The sequence below is a fragment of the Enhydra lutris genome, unplaced genomic scaffold, assembly GCF_002288905.1.
Source record: "Enhydra lutris kenyoni isolate GAN:26980312 unplaced genomic scaffold, ASM228890v2 scaffoldscaffold88, whole genome shotgun sequence".
NCBI lineage: Eukaryota > Metazoa > Chordata > Mammalia > Carnivora > Mustelidae > Enhydra > Enhydra lutris.
Window position 1 is genome coordinate 2,043,115 of NW_019154172.1, and position 21,968 is coordinate 2,065,082.

The 21,968-nt window shown below is 40.8% G+C and overlaps 1 protein-coding gene across 4 annotated transcripts in view; it reads left to right on the plus strand.

Moving 5' to 3' along the window:
• The first annotated feature begins 1,041 nt into the window (after positions 1-1,041).
• LOC111162011 (pogo transposable element derived with ZNF domain) overlaps positions 1,042-21,968 on the plus strand; it is a 48,278-nt gene continuing 27,351 nt past the window's right edge. For 3 of the 4 annotated variants that reach the window (XM_022526149.1, XM_022526152.1, XM_022526151.1), the window contains exons 1-3: positions 1,042-1,163; positions 16,521-16,645; positions 17,656-17,814. In XM_022526149.1, coding sequence (XP_022381857.1) covers positions 16,522-16,645; positions 17,656-17,814 — 283 coding nt within the window. In that variant the 5' untranslated portion in view covers positions 1,042-1,163; position 16,521. Of the gene's footprint in view, positions 1,164-2,037; positions 2,169-16,520; positions 16,646-17,655; positions 17,815-21,968 lie in introns of those variants that run through there. The other variant, XM_022526150.1, reaches the window with a different exon arrangement.

Sequence of the window (21,968 nt, forward strand, 5' to 3'; positions counted from 1 at the left end):
CAAGCAGAGAGAGAGAGAGAGAGAAGAGGAAGCAGGCTCCCTGAGGAACAGAGAGCCTGATGCAGGACCCGATCCCAGAACCCTGAGATCATGACCTGAGCTGAAGGCAGAGGCTTAACCCACTGAGCCACCCAGGCACCCCGGACCCATTGGTTTCTTTAGGCCCATCCATCTCAGCCTCGATTGGACCAAAAAGCACAGATGTGGAATCTACGTTTTCTTAGAATGGAGGATCTCTGCTGAGTCTATTGAAAATGGCTTCAAAGTAGTTTCCATACATGAATCACTTTGATAAACAATATATGCGATCTTTTTCCAGAATCCAGAAGCCCTCAGAATAAAAATGGATTTTAAAAGTTCTTCACTTAAGGCTAATGCCATAAGGCTACTTGGCTGAATGCCTCCTGAGGAAGAGTGTGTGCCATTTTGCTGCCTTTGTTCTAATGACAGTTGTTGGTGCCATTGGGCCTCACCATCTGGCCTGAGGTATGAGGTTCCCCTCTTGGTTAGGTTCAAGCCTTGGCTGTAAAGTGAGGAGATTCCCAAAATTTACTTGGGAAGTCCAGGCAAGTGATTTGGGCAATCTTTTCTTTGGAAATGCCATTTTTCTCACCAAAATTTATATGTTGCTTCTGAAGCTAATTATTCTTTATTTCATTTAAAAAAAAAAAAAAAATGTTTTTATTTATTTATTTATTTGCAGGCTCAGACAAACTTGACTAGAAAAGAAGCCCAGGCAGGAGTTAGGATGAGCCCATGACGTGCCACATGCTCCAACCAATTGAAAGGCCACGAGAGGGGGAGGGCGGAAGTGACGAGACGTATCCCTCCGCGGGGCGAGAGGGTCGGTGGGGGGAGTCGGCGTTTCTCTCCCCCGCGCCAGCTCCCGTACACGGAGCCGCATTCCTTGGCCCCCCCACCCCCTCCCTCGGGGCCCCCCCGCCCCCCTCGGGAAAAAAAATCCACCCCAAATCACTCGAACCCGAGGGAGGTTTCTTTCACCCTCGGGGAGACGAGCTCTCAACGGTTCCTCTCAGCCGTCTCCCCCAAGCCCCCGTCCCCTCCCCTGCTCCCACCCCCTTCTCCCGGCGCCGGGTGCAAGGTCCCTTTAAGGCGACGGCGCCTTCCTCGGGTCAGACTACCGGCGGCGACGACCACGGGAGGTGAGTGAGCGAGCGGGCGAGCTTTCTCTTTCCCCACCCCCTTCTCCCGGGGGTTCCGTTATCTTTTCGCTAGGCGAGGCGCTCCGAGGCGAGACAATGAGAGGGGGATGGGGCGGGTGCGCGAGGGGTGGGGGCGGGGGCCCGGTAGCGCGCGCCCCCGCCCCCCGCAAGTGGCGGTGCGGCTCGCGGTGGCGGCGGGCGTGGGGAGCGGCGCGCGAGCGCGAGTGTGAGTGCGTGAGTCGCGGGAGCCGCGCGGCGGGTCGGGCCGGGCGGCCCCTACTTGCCTGCCGGCCGCCCCCGCCCCCCGGCGTCCGCCGCGGCGCGCGCGCGCACTCGCGCCCCACGGCCCCGCACACACCCGACGTCCACACGCACGCCCCGCGCGAGGCGTCTCGAAGGAGTGGGCGGGCGCGGGCGCGGGCGGCGGCCCGCGAGGAAGGGGGCGGGGGCGCGGGTGGCTGTGAAACGACTGGGCGCGACGGGAGGGGCAGGCGAGGGGGCGAGGCCGCGGCGAGGTGACGTCCCGGGGTGGGGGGTAGTGCTCGGTTCTCCCGCCGCGCCCCCGCCGGCGAAGGAGTGGGGCGGCCTTTTTGAGCGCGAGGAGAAAAATGAGTGATCGCTGTGCCGCTCCCTTGTGTTATGTAATCTCAGCTAGGTCCAGTAGTACATCCTAAGCCTTAGTGCACTGCGGTTAGTTTACAAATCTCCCTTGGCTCTAAAATTTCTCTGGGTTGGCGCCGTGATTTATAAGATGGGATGAGGCGGAAAATCTTTTATTTTCTGATGATTATATCCTGCCGCGGTGGGCGCCATGTTTATCCCAGGGACTATTTTTTCTAGATTCTCAGCACCTACTGGAAAGGAGTGGTGTCGTTGATCCACCTGCTTTCCTTCCTTTCTGCGAGTTGCCCTGATTTCCTCTCCCATCAGACGCGGAGTTATTAACAGGACATAACTGGACGTATCTCTGCTCACTTTTCTTGGACGTTCTCAGCTCAGAAAAAGGTAGAGCTGAGAAGAGTCTTGGAAGTCAATTAACCCAGTCTCGTTTTCGAAATGGAAATTGGGAAGGAGTTCTACCATCTCAGAACAACTGCCTTCTTGTTGCAGATTGTAGACTAGTCTGCTACGCTCTTTTAGACACCTCCCACCGCAGCTCAAAACCCCAGAGAAATGGTTTTACTTTCAAAGGATTTTTCCTTCTAGAGGGAGGGGAAATGGCAGGGGCAGAGAGGGCTGCTTCCTGATGAACGACGTTGAATTTCCAGACCCTGAGCTGCTCTTGGGACTGGGAGTTGGACTCTGAATTCGAACTAGTTTGCACAATCTTTAACTTTGGGATACTTAAAAAGTTCCTTGGAGATTGCTGAAAGAGCTGCTTGGGGGGCCCTCATCCCCAAGTCTCTTTGGGTGGAATAGGGAGTGCCATCTTTTCGACATTTTTAACTTGCAGCCCTTTGGCTGAGGTAACCACCCCATTGAGAATTATTGGTTTAGTGTAAAAGTGCTCAATATATAATATTAAAACAGTTAAATGGCAATTTACGTCCTTGATTTCCTTCCCCTTAAAGTACCGTTATAACAATCATGATGGTGTATCTCAAACTAAAAGAACAGAATGGGGATTCTTGGGATGAACAGGATTTTGTTTGTTTCCACCCCCACCTAGATTTTGGTGGTATAATCTAGCAAAGCAGGGTTTTTTTTTGTTTTGTTTGTTTGTTTTAGATTTATTTGAGAAAACAAGAGAGAGCACAATTAGGGGGTGGAGGGGCAGAGGGGGAGAGAGAAGCAAGATTCTGCCCTGTGCAGGGAGCCCGGTGTTGGTCTGGGTTGCAGGGCCCTGAGATCATAACCTGAGCTGAAGGCAGGTGCTTAACCAACTGAGCCACCCAGGCCCCCTGCGAAAGCAGTTCTTAAAGTGTGACCCGCTGATCTCTGGGGATTCTTCATACTCTTTCAGGGGAGCTGAGAGGTCATAACTATTTTCAAAATAGAAAATGCTAAGATGCTATTTATCTTTATTCCAGTGACATTTGCACTGATGGCCCAAAAGCAAAGCTGGGTAAAAGTACTGGTGGCGCCTTAGCACACCATGTGAGAATGCCCTTGATGAAGCAGTAAAAATGATTTTTACTAAAGCTCAACTCTTCAGTAGGTTTTTTTTTTTCTTTTCAATTTTTAAGAATCTGAATGGGAAGGTTGCATAAAGCACTTATGCTGCGTAAGAAGGTATGATCCTTCTCACTTGTGAGATTGAGTTATGAGCTGCTTATTTCATGGAACAGCATTTTTACTTGGAAGAATGAATGACAAACTACAGTTTTTCTCACTTTAATGTTTGGCACATACTTTTTTTTTTGAGATTTTATTTATTTATCTGACAGACAGAGATCACAAGTAGGCAGAGAGGCAGGCAGAGAGAGAGAGGAAGGGAAGCAGGCTCCCTGCTGAGCAGAGAGCCAGATGCAGGACCGATCCCAGGACCCTGGGATCATGACCTGAGCCGAAGGCAGCGGCTTAACCCACTGAGCCACCCAGGCACCCCTGGCACATACTTTCTTGATAGTGAGGTGAGCCTGTCGTTTTGAGGAAAGTAAATGACAGTATTTGTTGTTAAAGATAAAAATTTGAGAGTGAAAATTAGAATTTGTTAAAAGTGGACATCTCAGTTTTGACGGCTTTCCCAGTCCTTTTAAGCCTTTTCTTAAAACATCAGTGTTAATGACTGTGATTTTTAAATCTTTTTATATTATATTTATAGTGAAATATGTCAGCATTTGAAGGATGAGCATGTCAGTAAATCTTTATTTCCTAAGTGATCAATATCTGATGTTTCAAAATCATCATGAGTCAATGATCCTTTCAGGATGCAAGGTATACCAGTGTATTTTATTTTACTTTATTATTATTATTTTTTAAGATTTTATTTATTTGTCAGAGAGGGGGGAGAGCACTAGCCCAAGCAGGCTCCCTGCAGGACTCCATCCCAAGACTCTGGGATCAGGTCTAACCTGAAGGCAGACGCTTAACTGACTGAGCCACCTAGGCATTCCTGCACCAGTGGATTTTAATATGTGACAAAGTAGGAAAAGTTGACTGATAGGGATTTAGATTCCAAGATGCAACTATTTTTTTTTTTTTTTAAGATTTTATTTATTTGAGAGAGAGAATGAGAGAGAGAGCATGAGAAGGGGAAGGGTCAGAGGGAGAAGCAGACTCCCTGCCTAGCAGGCAGACCGATGTGGGACTCGATCCTGGGATTCCAGGATCATGACCTGAGCCAAAGGCAGTTGCTTAACCAACTGAGCCACCCAGGTGCCCCGAGATGCAACTATTCTTAAAGAAACTACCATTTGTTGAGTTCTAGTATTGTGTCAATATAGGCAACTACCTGAAAAGGTTTTTATACATTTCTCTTTTCCTGCTATCTGTGAGGCCACATGGTCCATATACTTAACCAAAGCAATATAGAGCAACAGACAGAATGCATTAAGCAGCTATGAGAACCACACTGTCTTCTATTAAGCTAGACCTTAAAGATTGGGAAAATGTAAAACAATGTTACTCTCTAATAATTTGGGGGAAAATAGCTTTTATTTGAAAATGTTACTTAGTTAACTGATGGTTTGTTGTTAATTGCATTGTTAAGTACTTAATTATTTTGTTGTAATGCCTCATGGTAAATATCAAAAGGTGTAATCCACATAAATAAAAACTCCTTTACGGTCCTCAATAATTTTAAGACTGTAAAGGGGTCTCAAGACCAAAAAAAATTTGAGAGTGATCCGATGTGTCTTATGCTTCTGCTTTTGAGATCATCCAGATCTGCCTCCATTTAGGAACTGGAGAATTTACAAATGTTCGTTGGAGTTAATAAAAGAAGAAGCAGTGGCTTGGGGAAGAATTCTAGAGGAAAAGGTTGATTTGAATCCTGGCCTGCATTATAGTTATCTACTAACCATAACCTTGGGCAAGTTACTTAATCTCTCTAAACCTCCTTTTAAATCTCATCTGTAAAATGAAGTACTTAGTTCTACAATTGTAAGAATTCACTGGGATGATGAGTATAAATTACATAATAATGTCTGGGCGTATCACCGTAAAATAAAATACATTCCAGGTAATGTTTCCATCTTTGTTCTACATTTGTGTTTTTTTGTTGAGGGTGGAGATTTCTGATTTAAATTACAAACCTAGAGCTGGTTGGTGCCTTTGTCAAATCTGTTTAAAATTTTATAGATTCTTTGGCATTTCTGGTTTGTGATATTAAAGCCATATCCACAAAAAAGTTTTTACATGTAATTGGGGGGGGAAGAAAAGGTAAGTCTTACTAACGTATTACTGGTATTTAACAAAGTTAAATGAAATTGAGGGAGTAGAAACAAGATTTAGGTATCATAACAACTGTCAGTGAGGAAGAGCTTTTTTTGGGAATGGGACTTCTGAATATTTAGCCCTTTAAAAATAGGGAACTTACTGCTTTAATTGTTGTTTTACTAAAGAGCACATAACTTATATCCAGGTGCTTCTTGGTAGATTTGCTGTCTGCTAAATTGAGAATATTCTTTGTTTGGGAGTATTAGATTATTAATACGTTGTGAATATTATATGTGAGATTCTACAACTGTTAGATTCTGTAAGAGACAAAATAGGTCATGCAAAAGACTGGATAAATAAAAGCTTCTTACAGATATAATAATTAGTTTTATAGCCACGTTAAGTATTAAGTAGTCAGTCCTATAGGTTTTCTAAAAGTAATCTTTTTCAAAGCCAAAAACTGAGTTAACTTGAAAACAAATGCCAGTTGTTTTGAGGATTGTTTTTTTTCTCACTTGGTATAAGAGAAAGTGTATTTGGGGTGCCTGGGTGGCCCAGTGGGTTAAAGCCTCTGCCTTCAGCTCAGGTCATGATCCCAGGGTCCTGGGATCGAGCCCTGCATCGGGCTCTCTGCTCAGCAGGGAGCCTGCTTCCCCCCCCCCCTTTCTGCCTGCCTCTGCCTACTTGTGATCTCTGTCAAATAAATAAAATCTTAAAAAAAGAGAAAGACAGTGTATTCTTAAATGTTTTGTTTGTTTTTTAAAACATTTTTCCTGTTCCAAATGTTCTTTTTATCTTGGTTTATGGGCGGGTATGTACCAGTAGTGAATTGAAAATGTTAAATTCTGAATTCTTCATTCCTGGTATTTACATCTATGAAAGAATCAGACAAATGAAAGGAGTTGAAAGCTTCAAAGCCAAATCTGTCTGGAGAGTTTTGGTAGAAAACATGTTTTCCTAATATTATTTGAGATGAGGGTAGATAAACATTTGCTGCCCATTAAGTACCTCAAAAGTAGACTGACAGGTGTATCTGCTGGATTCTTTCTGTTGTTTTTAAATAACAGGTTGTTTGTAAAGATTCTTTGTATCTTGTTTTTCGATTATGTAGACTTTTACTAATTAGGGGTTGAGTATAGACTACCATATTTGCCAGCACTTAAGATATAATTAATTAATTTCTCTCTAGAAAGATGTATCTGGTATACCCATATTGTGGATGGAAAGATGAATGCCAGAGATTTAAAAGGCTATGGGAATTGCTGATAGTCCTGTGTGAGCTTCAGTGTTGAGTAAAGCCTACTGAGTACACAAAAATTATGTTGTCAATGTAATTACTGTTATAAAATACAGAAATTAGATAGGTTACCAAGATGTCAGATAATGGGTTGGAAATTATGGAAGATGGCAAAGTTCATCTCCTCTTAGAGTATCTCCTTGGTAGCCTACATAATCCACCTTAGATTCATGTCTTTTTTCTAACATTACTTAATTATCATAGACATTTTAAGAAGTGTGTATATACAATCTATATGAAAATTGCTCCTAGAAATAAGAACATGTTAACAGAAAATTGAGTCAACAAGGCTACCAGTTTTAGTAAATGGCAAAAAGATAGTGGCAGAATAGGGTAGCACAAAAATATCACAACCAAAATATGAATAGGTAGTTTTTACCCCCAGCTTTTTTCTTTTTTAAAATTTCAGCTTTATTGAGGTATAATTGACAAATAAAATGTTAGAGATTTAAAGTGTACATTATGGTGATTTCATGTACATTGTGAGAAGATTCTCTCCATCTAGTTAATGAACACATTCATTATCTCACATTTATTTTTTGTGTGAGAAATTTAAGTTCTACTTTCAGCAAATTTCAATTACATGACACTGTGTTACTAGTTATAGTCACCATGTTTTGCATTAGATCCTCAGATCTTACTCATCTGATCTCCCAACTTTTTATTAAGAAAATTTCATCCTTAGGGGGCACGAGGGTGGTACAGTTGGTTAAGCATCTGCCTTCAGCTCAGGTCATAATCCCAGGGTCCTGGAATCAAGTCCTGCATTGGACTCCCTGCTCAGCGGAGAGCCTGCTTCTCCCTTTCCCTCTCTGCCCCCCCTCCTTACCCCGCTTGTGCTCTCTTTCTGAAATAAATAAGTAAAATCTGTAAAAACAAACAAACAAAAAAACCAACAACAGCAAAACAAAACCTCATGCATGTAAAAGTGAAAGAATACAGTACAAGTACGGGCAGTGAACCCATTACCCAGACATGACTTTTTTTTTAAAAGTACTAATGTCTATAAAGAAAGTACCAAAATGTGCATGTTTGCTGAAACACTTGAAAGTGAGTCATGACACTTCCAGTAAATATTTCATGCATTTGCTAAGAATAAATATATCCTCCTGCATAACTCTGATGTAACTGTTCTAAGGAAATTTAAAAGTTATTCCTAGGTGGTGGGGGAAAATAGGTGAAATAAAGGGATTAAGAGTACACTTATCTTGATGAGCACTGGGTAATAAGTAGGATTGTTGAATCACTTATGTTGAACACTTGAAACTAACAGGGTATGTTAACTATAGTGGACTTGAGATTTAAGAAAGAAAAAATTTAAAAATTAAAATAATAAAAAGTAATTCCCAAGTATCATCTAGTATCTAATCTGTATATTCAAATGTTCCATTTGTTCCCAGAATGTCATTTATAGTTTTTATATGAACCAAAATCCAATAAAGGTTCACATGTTGCATTTGTTATGGCTCTTTAGTTTTGTTTTTTGTTTTTTTTTTAATTCAGTTTGGTGTGTGTGTCACATTTTTAAAGAGAACATGTTACTAGTTTTATAGAATGCTCTATATTGTGCCTTTGTCTGATTATTTCTTTATAGCGTGTCCCACCTTCTGGATTTACCTCTTTATTTCCTTATGGTGCTTTTCATTCCTATTTTGTTTTGTTTCCTACAAAATGCAAGTTAAATTTAAATGCTTCATTTAATTAAGGTTAATCATTATTGTCGGTGGCTTGTTGTTTACAGAAGAACAAGCCATACATGGTTGGTGACAGGCGGAGTTTGGATTATTGGCTGACTTTTTCTGTTTAAATTTAAATACTGTCAAAACCTTTGGTTTTGGAGATACAGAGCTATCTCTGTAACTTAAAGTTCGAACATAACAATACGACTTTGAGAAAACACAGAAATAGATTTGCTTCATGTCATTTTGTTCACTGCCCTCTGAGAAAATGATTTGGAAGTTGGACAGGCAAGAAGGGTTGATATATTTAGCAGATGCAGCCTATAGAGGAATTCCTGTAAAGGGGTCAACCAGAAAGTTTAGGGTGCCTGTGTGTCTCAGTTAGTTGAGCGTCCGACTCCTGGTTTTGGCTCAGGTCATGATCTCAGGGTCCTGGGATCCAGTCCTGCTTGGGGCTCCATGCTAAGCGAGGAGTCTGCTTGAGAGATTCTCTCCGCCACCCCCAAATAAATAAATAAACTTTTAAAGTAAAAACCCAGAAATTTAAGAAATGGAGATTAAATTAAAAGACTTTGGGAAATTATTTTCACAAAAATTATTCACTAGTCAGTACTAACGTACCAACAGTTACAAGCAATACTGATAATAACCATAATCTTAAAAGATCAACATCATGATGCTTCTGTTTTATGAGGAGAAATTAGGTACTTGGGCAAAAAAAAAAGAATGGCACAGAAGTTGTCAGGTAAAAACAAAGAGAAAATCAAGTTTCGCAGGTAGATGATTATAAGGTGAAACCAAATGCATAGGAGCTTTATAAAAATTAAATGTTTTTATTTTGTGAGATATAACCATCTGAATGGTTCATTGGAAACTTGTTCATTTTCTGTTTTTGCAAAGATATTGTTAAAAGAAATGATAAGGGCGCCTGGGTGGCTCAGTCTATTAAGTGTGTGCCTTTGGCTCAAGTCCTGATGTCAGAGTCCTGGGATCAAGCCCCATGTGGGGCTCCGTGCTCAGAGGGGAGCCTGCTTCTTCCTCACCCTCTGCTCCTCCCACTGTGCTTGCTCTTTCTTAAATAAATAAGTAAATAAATAAAAAGAAATGGTAGTTTTTGATGCATAGGATGTGGAATGAGAATTTTCCCCTTCAGAGCATGGATTCCGTTTGATCGAGGTTTCTCAGTCTTGGCACTATTGACGTTTTAGAGCAGATAAGTCCCTGGATGATGTATACATCATAGGATGTTTAATAGCACCCCTGGCCATGCCAGTAGCACCACTCCCCAATCCCACCCATAGTTATGACTACCAAAAATTTCTCCAGACATTGCCGAATGTCTTCTCAGGGGCAAATTCCCATTTTTGAGTATCATTGAGTTAGATAAAATCCACTGGCATGGGTGAAGATTTCTTAGTAATATCCTCTATGATATGCTTTCCCTTTATGTAATCCATACACAGCTCTTGAACCCAAATTTCTTCTGCAGATAGGCTGCACAGCTTGGTCTGTGCCTGGTATGTGTTGGAGAACAGTGGGATATGATGGAATTTTTTTTAAGTCTACTGGAAATTTTATTGAAGGGAGAAATGAGCTCTTCATTTAGAAATCAAAGGTATAGGCTTTTTGCTTTATCTAACACCCTTCCAACCCAGTTTCCTTGGAAAGGAACTTTATTAGCTATATATGCTTATATGCTATAGATCGTTTTTGTTAGGAATAGTTGAGATTGATATTTGTTTGATATCTTTATCTTGGTCTTCAAGAAAAGACTGTCTTTCAAAACATAGTGACTTGCTAAAGAGCTTGATTAAACTAAATGCATCATCTTTGTTAACTTTTGTCCTTAAATTTTTAAAAAATAATTTTTTTATTAAAGATTTTTTTTATTAAAGATGTTGTCTATCACAGCAAGGATTTTATCAGACACTACTGAGTGTTGTGTCAGAAGGACTTAGGAGCCAACTGAAGAAGTTCCAATGGCCAAAATAGGACGTTTTTGAGTTTCAGTAAAATACTGCATTGGATCAAACACATAAATTATGTTTAAAATAGGGACGCCTGGGTGGCTCAGTTGGTTAAGCAGCTGCCTTCGGCTCAGGTCATGATCCCAGCGTCCTGGGATCGAGTCCCGCATCGGGCTCCTTGCTCAGCAGGGAGCCTGCTTCTCCCTCTGCCTCTGCCTGCCGTTCTGTCTGCGTGTGCTCGCTCTCTCTCCCTCTCTCTCTCTCTCTCTCTCTCTCTGACAAATAAATAAATAAAATCTTTAAAAAAAAATTATGTTTAAAATATAAGGGCGCCTGCGTGGCTCAGTTGGTTAAGTGTTGGACTCGTTTTTGTTTTGTTTTTTTTTTTTAAGATTTTATTTATTCATTTGACACAGAGAGATCACAAGTAGGCAGAGAGGCAGTCAGAGAGAGAGGAGGAAGCAGACTCCCCGCTGTACAGAGAGCCCAATATGGGGCTCAATCCCAGGACCCTAAGATCATGACCTGAGCCAAAGGCAGAGGCTTAACCCACTGAGCCACCCAGGCACCCCAAGTATTGGACTCTTGATTTTGGCTCAGGTTGTGATCTCAGGGTTGTGAGATTGAAACCTTAAAATTCTCTCTCTCCCTCTCTCTCTGTCCCTGGCACTCCCTTTCTTAAAGTAAAGTGATAAGATATGATATAATATGAGGGTGCCTGGGTGGCTTGATCGTTAAGCGTCTGCCTTCGGCTCCTGTCATGATCCCAGAGTCCTGGGCTCAAGCCGTGCATCGGGCTCCCTGCTCAGCGGGGAACCCTGCTTTTCCCTCTCCCACTCCCCTGCTTGTGTTCCCTCTCTTGCTGTCTTTCTCTCTGTCAAATAAATAAATAAAATCCTAAAAAAAATAAATTATGATATAATGATAGTTTAACAACAAGTTTATTGGTCACTTTGGTGAAATGCTATTGAATTATCTTGAAAACTGGTAAAGGGAAAGAAGCAAGCAGGGTAGAAGGAATACCCACCACTGGGTAACCAAATAGATATATTTTACCTTTTTGTTTTTTAATTATTTTTTTTAAATAATTTCTGCATCCATCATGGGGCATACTCCAATGACTGAGCCAGCCAGGTACCCCTGCTTTTTGTCTTTTGTTTTGTTTTGTTTGGGTTTAAGATTTATTTATTTTATTTTGAGAGAGAGAGTGTGGGGTAGAGGGTGACAGAGGGAAATTGAAAGAGACTTTCAAGCAGACCCCCCTGAGTGCAGAGTCAACATGGGGCTGGATCTCATAACCCTGTGATCATGACCAGAGCTGAAATCAAGAGTCAGACACTTAACCAACTGAGCTACCCAGGTGCCCCTGTTTTTTGTCCCAATTAATAAATGAAGAAGGAATGATACAGAATGATTAGATCCAGCATTGAGCATGCCTACTGATGGAGGAAAACCTCATCCTTACGAGTAGTCTTAGGGTAAAAACATTCAGCCTGTATCTAATCCTGCCACTAGGTCCACCTGTCAGTTTCAAGATATTCAGGGCACAGAGGCATGTAAATGCATTGGGTATGGGATCAGCAATATCCTGGTTGTAGAAATTATAAGAGGTAAACTGGTTCTTCAACAAGTAAATTGCAAGGGAGGGGGAAAAAACATGAAGGACGACCTAGAAATTAAAAGATACAGGAAACTTCCCAAATAATCATGATATATATGGACCTTTTTTGGATCCTAATTCAAACAAACTTTAAGAAGTATGGTATTTGAGAGAATTTGAATTGAAAGTTGATATTTTTTTTTAAATAAAGATTTTGTTTATTTATTTATTTGACAGACAGAGATTACAAGTAGGCAGGCAGGCAGAGAAAGAGGAGGAAGCAGGCTCCCTGCCGAGCAGAGAGCCCGATGCGGGGCTCGATCCCAGGACCCTGGGATTATGACCTGAGCCGAAGGCAGAGGCTTTAACCCACTGAGCCACCCAGGCGCCCCTGAAAGTTGATATTAGGGGACTGTCAGTTTTTAGGCATTTAATGATACGTTTTTGTTATATGATCTTTTAAGTCTTTATCTTTTAGCGCTGCATACCAAAGTATATACGAATATGATAGGGATTAGCTTCAAAGAAATATGAAGGAGGGAGGGCATAGATAAAACAAGGACAACTTTGGGTTGATAATTTTTGAAGCTGGGTTATGGATACATATCTACTTTGTATTTAATTAGAATTTTTATCATTTTTTTAAAATAAAGATTTTATTTGAGAGAGCGAGCGAGCTAGTGCGCTCAGGCATATGCAGAGGGCGAAAAGGAAAAGCAGACTCCCTGCTGAGCAAGGGTTAGGGTTAGGTCCCCAGGACCCCAGGATCATGACCTGAGCTTAAGGCAGCTGCTTAACAGACTGAGCCACCTACGCACTCCTATATCTCAATTTTAAAATAGCAGAAAAGGGGGCGCCTGGGTGGCTCAGTGGGTTGAGCCGCTGCCTTCGGCTCGGGTCATGATCTCAGGGTCCTGGGATCGAGTCCTGCATCGGGCTCTCTGCTCGGCAGGGAGCCTGCTTCTCTCTCTCTCTCTCTCTCTCTCTCTCTGCCTGCCTCTCTGTCTGCTTGTGATCTCTCTCTGTCAAATAAATAAATAAAATCTTTAAAAATAAAATAAAATAGCAGAAAAGAATCACAGCATTCTTGATTCAGAGACTCATAATTGGAATGTGATGAAAGTTTGCCACTTTCACTTGGTTATAGTATGATTCTCAAATTTGCTGCCCATCCCAAGTTTTCTTCTTGATGTGGCCCTGCATTACCTGTGTGCTAGCCTTTATTTTCTGAAATCCATTTTTTTACTTGGCAGTTATTCAGAAGAAATGAAAATACCCCTAAATTGAGTAAGAATTGAATTTCAGCTTCTTTGTTAATGTGAGAAGTACTAAGTCTGAATACACTTAACAGCAAAATAATAGAGAAGGGTGGGGGGGAAATCCAGGTTTTTGTTTTGTTTTGTTTTCCTTGTGAGAAATTAAGTTAAAGGTTTGGTGTGGAAAGAGGTGTTAAATGTGAGTAGAGTGATAGTTTGGGAAGATCCATATATTGTAGTACTGCGTATTTAGTAATTCCTGCCTCCTTCGATCAAAAATAGTTGAAAGGTGACTATATGCCATGCATCATTTGAAAGACCACAGAGAATGATGGTGTTTCTGTCATGAGCATCTTGGTAGAGATATGAAATAACAGCATTTCATCATATTAATGAAAGTTTCTTTTTGATAACTGGAAAACTACAAGAAAGGTGCTAAATTCGCATTTTCATTGTTCAAGTTTGTGAAATATTTAAGTTGTTATCTCTATTGTGGTGTGGCCCATCTTTTCAAAAGAGTTGTTTTTTGACCCTGAACTACAGGTGCTAAAAGAGTGATCATGGTCAGAGATAAGAGTGTAGGCCATAATTGAGGACTGTTTGAAAAAAAAAACTTGGTTTCATGGGAAGCCTGGGTGGCTCAGTGGGTTGGAGCCTCTGCCTTCAGCTCAGGTCATGATCCCAGAGTCCTGGGATCGAGCCCCACATCGGGCTCTCTGCTCAACAGGGAGCCTGCTTCACTTCCTCTCTCTGCCTGCCTCTCTGCCTGCCTGTGATCTCTGTCTGTCAAATAAATAAATAAAATCTTAAAAAAAAAAAAAACTTGGTTTCAGTGTCTTTCAGAGGTGTTAGATACAAGTTTGTGAAATGTGCTCAGTTAACAGATGTGTTGTTTTTTTTTTTTCTGGGTTGACGAGCCTTATTGGTTAATTCCATCTTGTTTATTGTAAAGAACTTAGAAACTATTTTCTGAGTTGAATTTTTTACCTGTCTTGAATCTTTTAATGTTTATTGGTTGTCTTGGCAGAGCATATATCTGGGAAGTTCTTTTTCTCACTCACTTGGTAGAAACTGGTTAGGTGACAGACACTTAGCCCTCTTTTCAGATTTACTCTTCCCGCTGTTTCTTAGAGTATCTTTTTCATGGGAGGACTTAACATAGTATGATTTTGTGATCACGTGGAAGAAACTTTTGATTATTCTTATTATAACTCATTGCATTACAAAATAAAACATGTACTCAAGTTTCTTAAAATATTGTAAATAGTTGAGGTAAAAGACCAGACTTTTGGATATGCTATTAAAATATCCATATGCATGACGTTGAAAACCACAATTTGCATTCAGATAACTCTGCTTACTCAGAAGGAAAGTTTCTTATTGATTGCTCAGCATGTGTATGGGGAGTTTGCTTTGCTTGCACCTTGTCGGGGTTGAAAGAAGGTGCTTGAGAACCATCTATAGAGGTTATCATCCACAGTTTATATGCCTTCTGCTGGTTGTTTGATATTTATGCATTATTTGTCTGTTGGCTATGAGCCTGAGAAAGTTAAACAGCAAAGAGAACTGGTATAAAATTAAATAGTTACAAAAGAAACTTGTTGGGGCACCTGGGTGGCTCAGTTGGTTAAGTGTCTGCCTGCGGCAAAGGTCATAATCCCAGGGTCCTGGGATTGAGCCCTGTGGCGGGGGTGGGCTCCCTGCTCATTGGGGAGCCTGCTTCTCCCTCTCTCTCTGCCTCGAACCCCCCTACCTCGTGTGCGCGTGCTCTCTCCCTGGCTCACTTGCTTTGCTTTCTCAATAAATAAAATCTTTAAAAAATAAAAATAAAAAGCAAAGTTGTTTAGAATGTTTTCTTTTTCAGTGAAACTGGACTGGACAATACAGAAGTTTGTGTTGTGCAGTCTTTGCTCAAGGAATGCCCATGATACGGATTTGGCTTCTTTTTAATTCGGTTTCTGGCTAGCATCGTCTTTTATATAGATAAGTTCAATGTGAAACTAAGAAAATTTAAGTTGGTACCTTATATATATGGTTTTTTTTTTTTTTTTTTTTTTCCTTGTACGTATCTTCTCCCCTCTGTGATTTTGGTCTGGGAAGACAAATAATTAGAATATTAGAGACCAGTTAGAATCAAGCTAGGCACTTTACCCATTGAAACTGTGGGCAGTTGGCTACAGCTAACTCACCTGGGACATTTCAAGGGAATAACACCATCTCTTGGGCATCTTCAAAACGAATCCATCAAGTTGGATCCAGCTACTTAGACTATTTATTTAGTTTTAGGTTGGTAGTTTTGTTTTGGCTTAGGGGTTTGGTAAAAAAAAGTTTCTGGAATACTAAGGGCACTGTGAGAACCTTTGCATTAAAGGCTTTGTTTGAACATTGAGCATAATGCTTCCACAATTCCAAGGCAGATTGACCTTTAGTCAACTAGTATGGGGGGGGGGCAGAATAGCAGGCAATATCTCTTTGTCTGCATTGCAAAGGTGTAAGCTTTATGTTTATAAGAAGCATGTAACTTAAGCAAGTGTTTTCAAAGTAAAGGCTAACTCCAAAATCATGGTGAATTACAAGGATACAATTTGGGGGGGACTCTTACCCACTTTCTGAATTCAGAGCAATCCAGAATTTGACCCTGCAACATCATTGTTTTGAAAGAACAACTAACAAGCCTACGTTTATAAACTGGGACTAGACTCAGGTTCTTTATTTTAATTTTTTTAAAGACTTTATTTATTTATTTGACGGATAGAGAGATCACAAGTAGGCAGAGAGGCAGGCAGAGAGAGAGAGGAGAAGCAGACTCCCGCTGAGCAGAGAGCCCGATGCAACGCTCGATCCCATGACCCTAGGATCATGACCTGAGCCGAAGGCAGAGGCTTAACCCACTGAGCCACCCAGGCGCCCTCCAGAATATACATTTAAATTAAAGACGCTGTACTTGCATGATTTGCCTCACCCTAATCACAGCCAAACCCTAGGTATTATAAATTAAACTTTTATACTCTTAATTATTGAACAGTTTTCTATGGTCTTTTTCATAATGAATTTTTTTTTTCAAGGATAAAAGTTATAATTTTGGATCCTTCTAAATGTGGGAGGGGGGAGGTTAGGGGAAATAGAGGGAGCACGGGGGTGGGTTACTGATAGATTCAAGAATCTGATTCCATATTTTGTATAAAACTATTTCTCTCATTCTGAGGTCAGTATCTTATTTTGTCTTTTTTTCTTGTAGCATGGCGGACACCGACCTCTTTATGGAATGTGAGGAGGAGGAGCTGGAGCCATGGCAGAAAATCAGTGATGTCATTGAGGATTCTGTTGTTGAAGATTATAATTCGGTGGATAAAACTCCTACAGGTAACGAAAGCTCATGATCTTAAATTATTTAAATTGATTCAATTGGATTGCATTTTTGTTAAGAAAGTGTGAGGCGGAAGAGGACTTTAAGAATCCTCAGTGTGGCACTGGTGCTTTTTTCCTATGCTCTAGTCTGTAAACTCTAGCCTCAGTTTCTTCATACATAAAGCTAGAAACACTATACTTAATTCATTTAAAACACTGACAGTTGAATTAACTAATGCTTATCAAATATTTATCAATTCTCTTACAAATAATGAATGAACGAGAATGCAAAGTAGTGGTGTGTGTCAGTGTTCATTTATATACCTAGTCAAAAACAGGATCCCATAGTCATTTTCTTCTTCTTCTTCTTCTTCTTCTTCTTCTTCTTCTTCTTCTTTTTCTTCTTTTTTTTTTTAAACTTGATCTTGGTTTCCTTTGTGAGCTGAGCAGAATTTTCTGTGTGTCTGCCTTCATGGAAAGTTTACAAACTTAGGCTTGTTAGCTGCTCTTTGAAAAAGGTGATGCTGCAGGGTCAAATTCTAGATTGCCCTGAATTCAGAAAGTGGGTGATAGTTCTTTTCCCCCTATAAATTGTATTTGTTGTTCTCTTTATTTTTATCTTCCCTGCCTTGAGACCTGAAGACGGCATTGGTTTAGGCTGAAACAGGACACAGTTTGGGATCTTGTGGATGTCTTACTGTGCATGCATGGTTATGAATACCAATAGTGGTGATAATAAACCTTTGAGTCCTAGAGGTTTGCTTGTACTATATAAGCAAAACCTTAAAATACTGTTTCAGTGAGCTCGTGATCTAAATTAACCAGGCAGTATGAGATGAAGAAGGCTTTGTGTCTAATTGGTAGAGTAAGGGATGGGTAGAAGGAGAAATCAGATGCACAGTTGGATTTGCAAAGAAAGCAGTAAACTTCTAGAGACCCACAACAAGATGAAAAGGGATTAGAACAGTATCCTTCAGTGTCATCTGTCCCTGTCTCCAAGTGACTGTGCCTCCCCTTCCCCACAGTTTCTGTGAGCCAGCAGCCAGTCTCGGCTCCAGTGCCCATCGCTGCCCATGCTTCTGTTGCTGGGCACCTCTCTACATCCACCACCGTTAGTAGCAGCGGGGCACAGAACAGCGAAAGTACAAAGAAGACTCTTGTCACACTAATTGCCAACAACAATGGTAAGTGGGATTATCTGGAAATTCTTCCTGGGCCAGAGGGTAAGAGAATTAAAGAGGTTTTAGGAACAGCTGTACCCATTTAGTTTTAGGTATTGATGTGGTTCTACTAGTTGGAGTGAATTTAGTAATGATTCTGTGATATAGAAGTGATTTAGGAGTGGTGCTGTTCCTTCTGAGTTAGTGCTGAATTGGATGCTGGTGTTTCAAGTCTGAGGGCACCTGATTCTTGCTGCTGATAATTTCTAGGAGAGAAAATGTAAACCCCAAATTCCTAACTATTAAAGAGATCTGGGTTTTTTGTTTGTTTTTGTTATTATTATTATTAATTATTTATTTATTTATTTATTTTTTAAGTAGAAAAGCCCTACTAGTTTGTTAAGAATTCTCCCAGGGCAGCTTTGTTCTGGATTTTTTTCTGGCAGATTCATTTGGTTACTGGTTCCTGGGTATGAAAAATAGGATAGGGTTGTTGTCTACTTGAAGGAAATGGTGAAAGAGTAGTGTTTTTAGTGTATTTATTGACTAGAGAAGCTGCATAGTACTCGTTTCTATTTCATTTCTGATGACTGTTTTTACACTCTAAAGATGAATTATTGGAAAGTTATGTCTTAAGATTCGTAAGTAGAATAAGCACTTTGTAGAATCAATTGTGTTGCTTTATTATATAAAAATAGCTTTATTAATAAAAGAATATTACGTGTATTGAAGAAAAAGTACAGTGAAAAAATAAAAAAATAATTTTAACTGTAATTTCACGAACTGGAGATAACTAGTTGTAACTTTTATTTTGTACATGTACATGTATGTACTTTTATATACTTCATATGCTATATGTAATGATTTACTTTTTTCAAAAATGGATCATACAGACTCTGCTCTTTGCCTCCCTTTTCCCCTTTTTATGTAATGAATATGTTCTCATTTTAACAAATGTGTGTCTGTAACATTGTTGATGAATAACTCTGCAGTTGACCCTTGAACAGCCTTGGGGTCTGGTGCCAGCTGGCTGCACAGTTGAAAATCTGTCTATATTGGGCGCCTGGGTGGCTCAGTTGGTTAAGCAACTACCTTCAGCTCAGGTCATGATCCTGGAGTCCCAGGACCAAGTCCCACATTGGGCTCCCTGCTCAGCAGAGAGTCTGCTTCTCCCTCTGGCCTTCTCCCCTTTCTTGGTCACTCGCTCTCTTGCTTGCTCTCTCTCTCATAAAAAAAAAAAAAAAAAAAAAAAAAAAAAAAAAAAAAAAAAACTGCATATAACTTTTGACTCCCCAAAAGCTTACTTAAAGATAGCCTTCTGTTAATAACAGTTAATTAACACATATTTTGGATGTAATGTGTATTATACTGTATTCTTACAATAAAGTAAGCTAGGGAAAAGAAAATGTTATTCAAAAAATCATGAAAAAGAGAACCAACACAGTACAGTACTGTATGTATTGAAAAAAAAAAATCCACGTACAAGTGGACCCGTGCAGTTCAAACCTGAGTTGTTCAAGGGTCAGCTGTATTTCCTGTCATTTGGTTAACTGTTATAAACAGTAATAGTAGTGAAGGCCTGTACTGCTGCTTTAAAGAGCTGTGGTGAGCATGTCTATCTTTTCTCACATCCTTAGTTCTGAGAATGTATTTATAAATTTCAGATTGTTGAATCAAAGGTCGTCACAGTTTTTAGGATTTTGGTAATTTTCCTGAACTGGCCATCTAGAAATGTTATATCAGTTTAGATTACCATTAGAAGTGCATATAGTGAGGGGCACCTGGGTGGCTCAGTGGGTTAAAGCCTCTACCTTTGGCTCAGGTCATGATCCCCGGGTCCTGGGATCGAGCCCCCCTTGGGCTCTCTGCTCAGCGGGGAGCCTGCTTCTCTCTCTCTCTCTGCCTGCCTCTCTGCCTACTTGTGATCTCTGTCTGTCAAATAAATAAATAAAATCTTAAAAAAAAAAAAGAGGTGCATATAGTGGGGTGCCTGGGTGCCTCTGTTGGTTAAGCGACTGCCTTCAGCTCTGGTCCTGATCCCGGAGTCCCGAGATCAAGTCCCACATTGAGCTCCCTGCTCAAAAGGGAGTCTGCTTCTCTCTCTGACCCTCCCCCTTCTTGTGCCTTCTCTCTCTCTCAAATAAATAAATAAAATCTTTAAATTCTTTTTTTAAGATTTTATATATTTATATGACATTTATATGATAAGCACAGGGGAGCTGGAGAGGGAGAAGCAGGCTCCCCATTGAGCAGGGAGCCTGACGTGGGCCTTGATCCCAGGACTCTGGGATCATGACCTGAGCCGAAGGCAGTGGCTTAGCAAACTGAGCCACCCAGTCAACTCTCCTGTATTTCTCCTTTTTTTTTAAATTTGAGAGAGAGAGCATGAGTAGAGGGAGGGGCAAAGGGAGAGGGACAAGCAGACTCCCTGCTGAGTAGGGGCCCCTGACATGGGACTTGATCCCAGCACCCTGAGATACTTTTAATATTCAAATTAAAATGTTAACCCATACTAATGGAAAAAAAATTGGGTATAGACTGGTAACCATAGTTACATGTGTCATGCGTATTCTTCCAAAAATTTTTCTTGCCTAGATAAGCATGCATTAATAGATCCAGTTTGCCTAGCCATCTCCTTTTTGCATAATGTAGACAACTCTGTAACTTTTTTTATCTTACATTTTTTTTCTTTTAATATTTATTTATTTATTTATTTGACAGACAGAGATTACAAGTAGGCAGAGAGGGAGGCAGTGAGAGAGAAGCAGCAGCAGGCTCCCTGCTGAGCAGAGAGCCCGATGCGAGGCTCGAACCCAGGACCCTGGGATCATAACCTGAACCTAAGGCAGAAGCTTTAACCCACTGAGCCACCCAATCTTAGGGATCCCTGGTGGGTGGGGAGTCTACTTTGTCCTCTCCCTCTGCCTCTCCCCCTGCTTGTGCTCACTCTCTCTCCTTATCTTACGTTATTGATATAATTACATTGCCCCTTATCTTATATTCTTGAAATGCTAATCTAGGTTTAGGGATGGGACTTCAGAATAGAGTGAATTAAAAATGTTCCATTATTATTGGAAGGAGGAGGTGGCTATTGGTAACCAGGCACCAGCCACACAGGCGCCCCAAAATGTTCCATTTTGGGGCGCCTGTGTGGCTCAGTGGGTTAAAGCCTCTGCCTTCAGCTCAGGTCATGATCCCAGGGTCCTGGGATCAAGCCCTGCATTGGGCTCTCTGCTCAGCAGGGAGCTTGCTTCTGCCTCTCTCTCAGCCTTCCTCTTTGCCTACTTGTGATCTCCGTCTGTCAAATAAATAAATAAAAATCTTTAAAAAAAAAAAAGTTCCATTTTTGGGATGCATGGGTGGCGCAGTTAAGTGTTGGATTCTTGGTTTTGGCTCAGGTTGTGATCTCGAGGTTGTGGGATTGAGCCCCATGTTGAGCTCCGCACTCAGCACAGAGTCTACTGGAGACTGTCCCTCCCCTGCACACATGCTTTCTCTCTCTCTCTTTCTCTCAGATAAATCAGTCAGTCAGTCAGTCTTTTAAAAAAAAAATGTTCCAGGGACGCCTGGTGGCTCAGTAGTTAAGCTTCTGCCTTCAACTCAGGTCATGATCCTAGGATCCTGGAATCGAGTCCCAAATTGGACTCTCTGCAGCTCAGGAAGCCTGCTTCTCCCTCTCATACTCCCCCTGCTTGTGTTCCCTCTCTCACTGTGTCTCTCTGTCAAATAAATAAATAAAATCTTTTTTTTAAAAAAGTTCTTTCAACCCAATTTTCCTCTGTCTTCTATTTAGTTGTATTGGTGTATTATCTACTTAATACATTAATAACATAGCAAGAGAGAACTTTTAACCAATTCAGTATTCTTTCACTTAGTGTACTTTATACTTGAGATAGTTAAAAAGTTGTCTTTTCCTGCTGCTTCCTTTTAAACCAATTTTAAAACTTATCTGGCTCCTGGTTACCAAAAGCCACCTCCTCCAATAATAATATTGTAAAAAACTGTTTTGGGGGAGGGTATGGATTTCGCTTTTATAATTTACCTGGTTTCTCTTGTTTCCCTTGCCCTCTCTACATGGAAACCATTTCCTTGACTCTTGTTTTTTGTGGTTTTCTTTTTTTTAAGATTTTTTAATTTATTTGACAAAGACATAAGGAGAGAGGGAACATAAGCAGAGG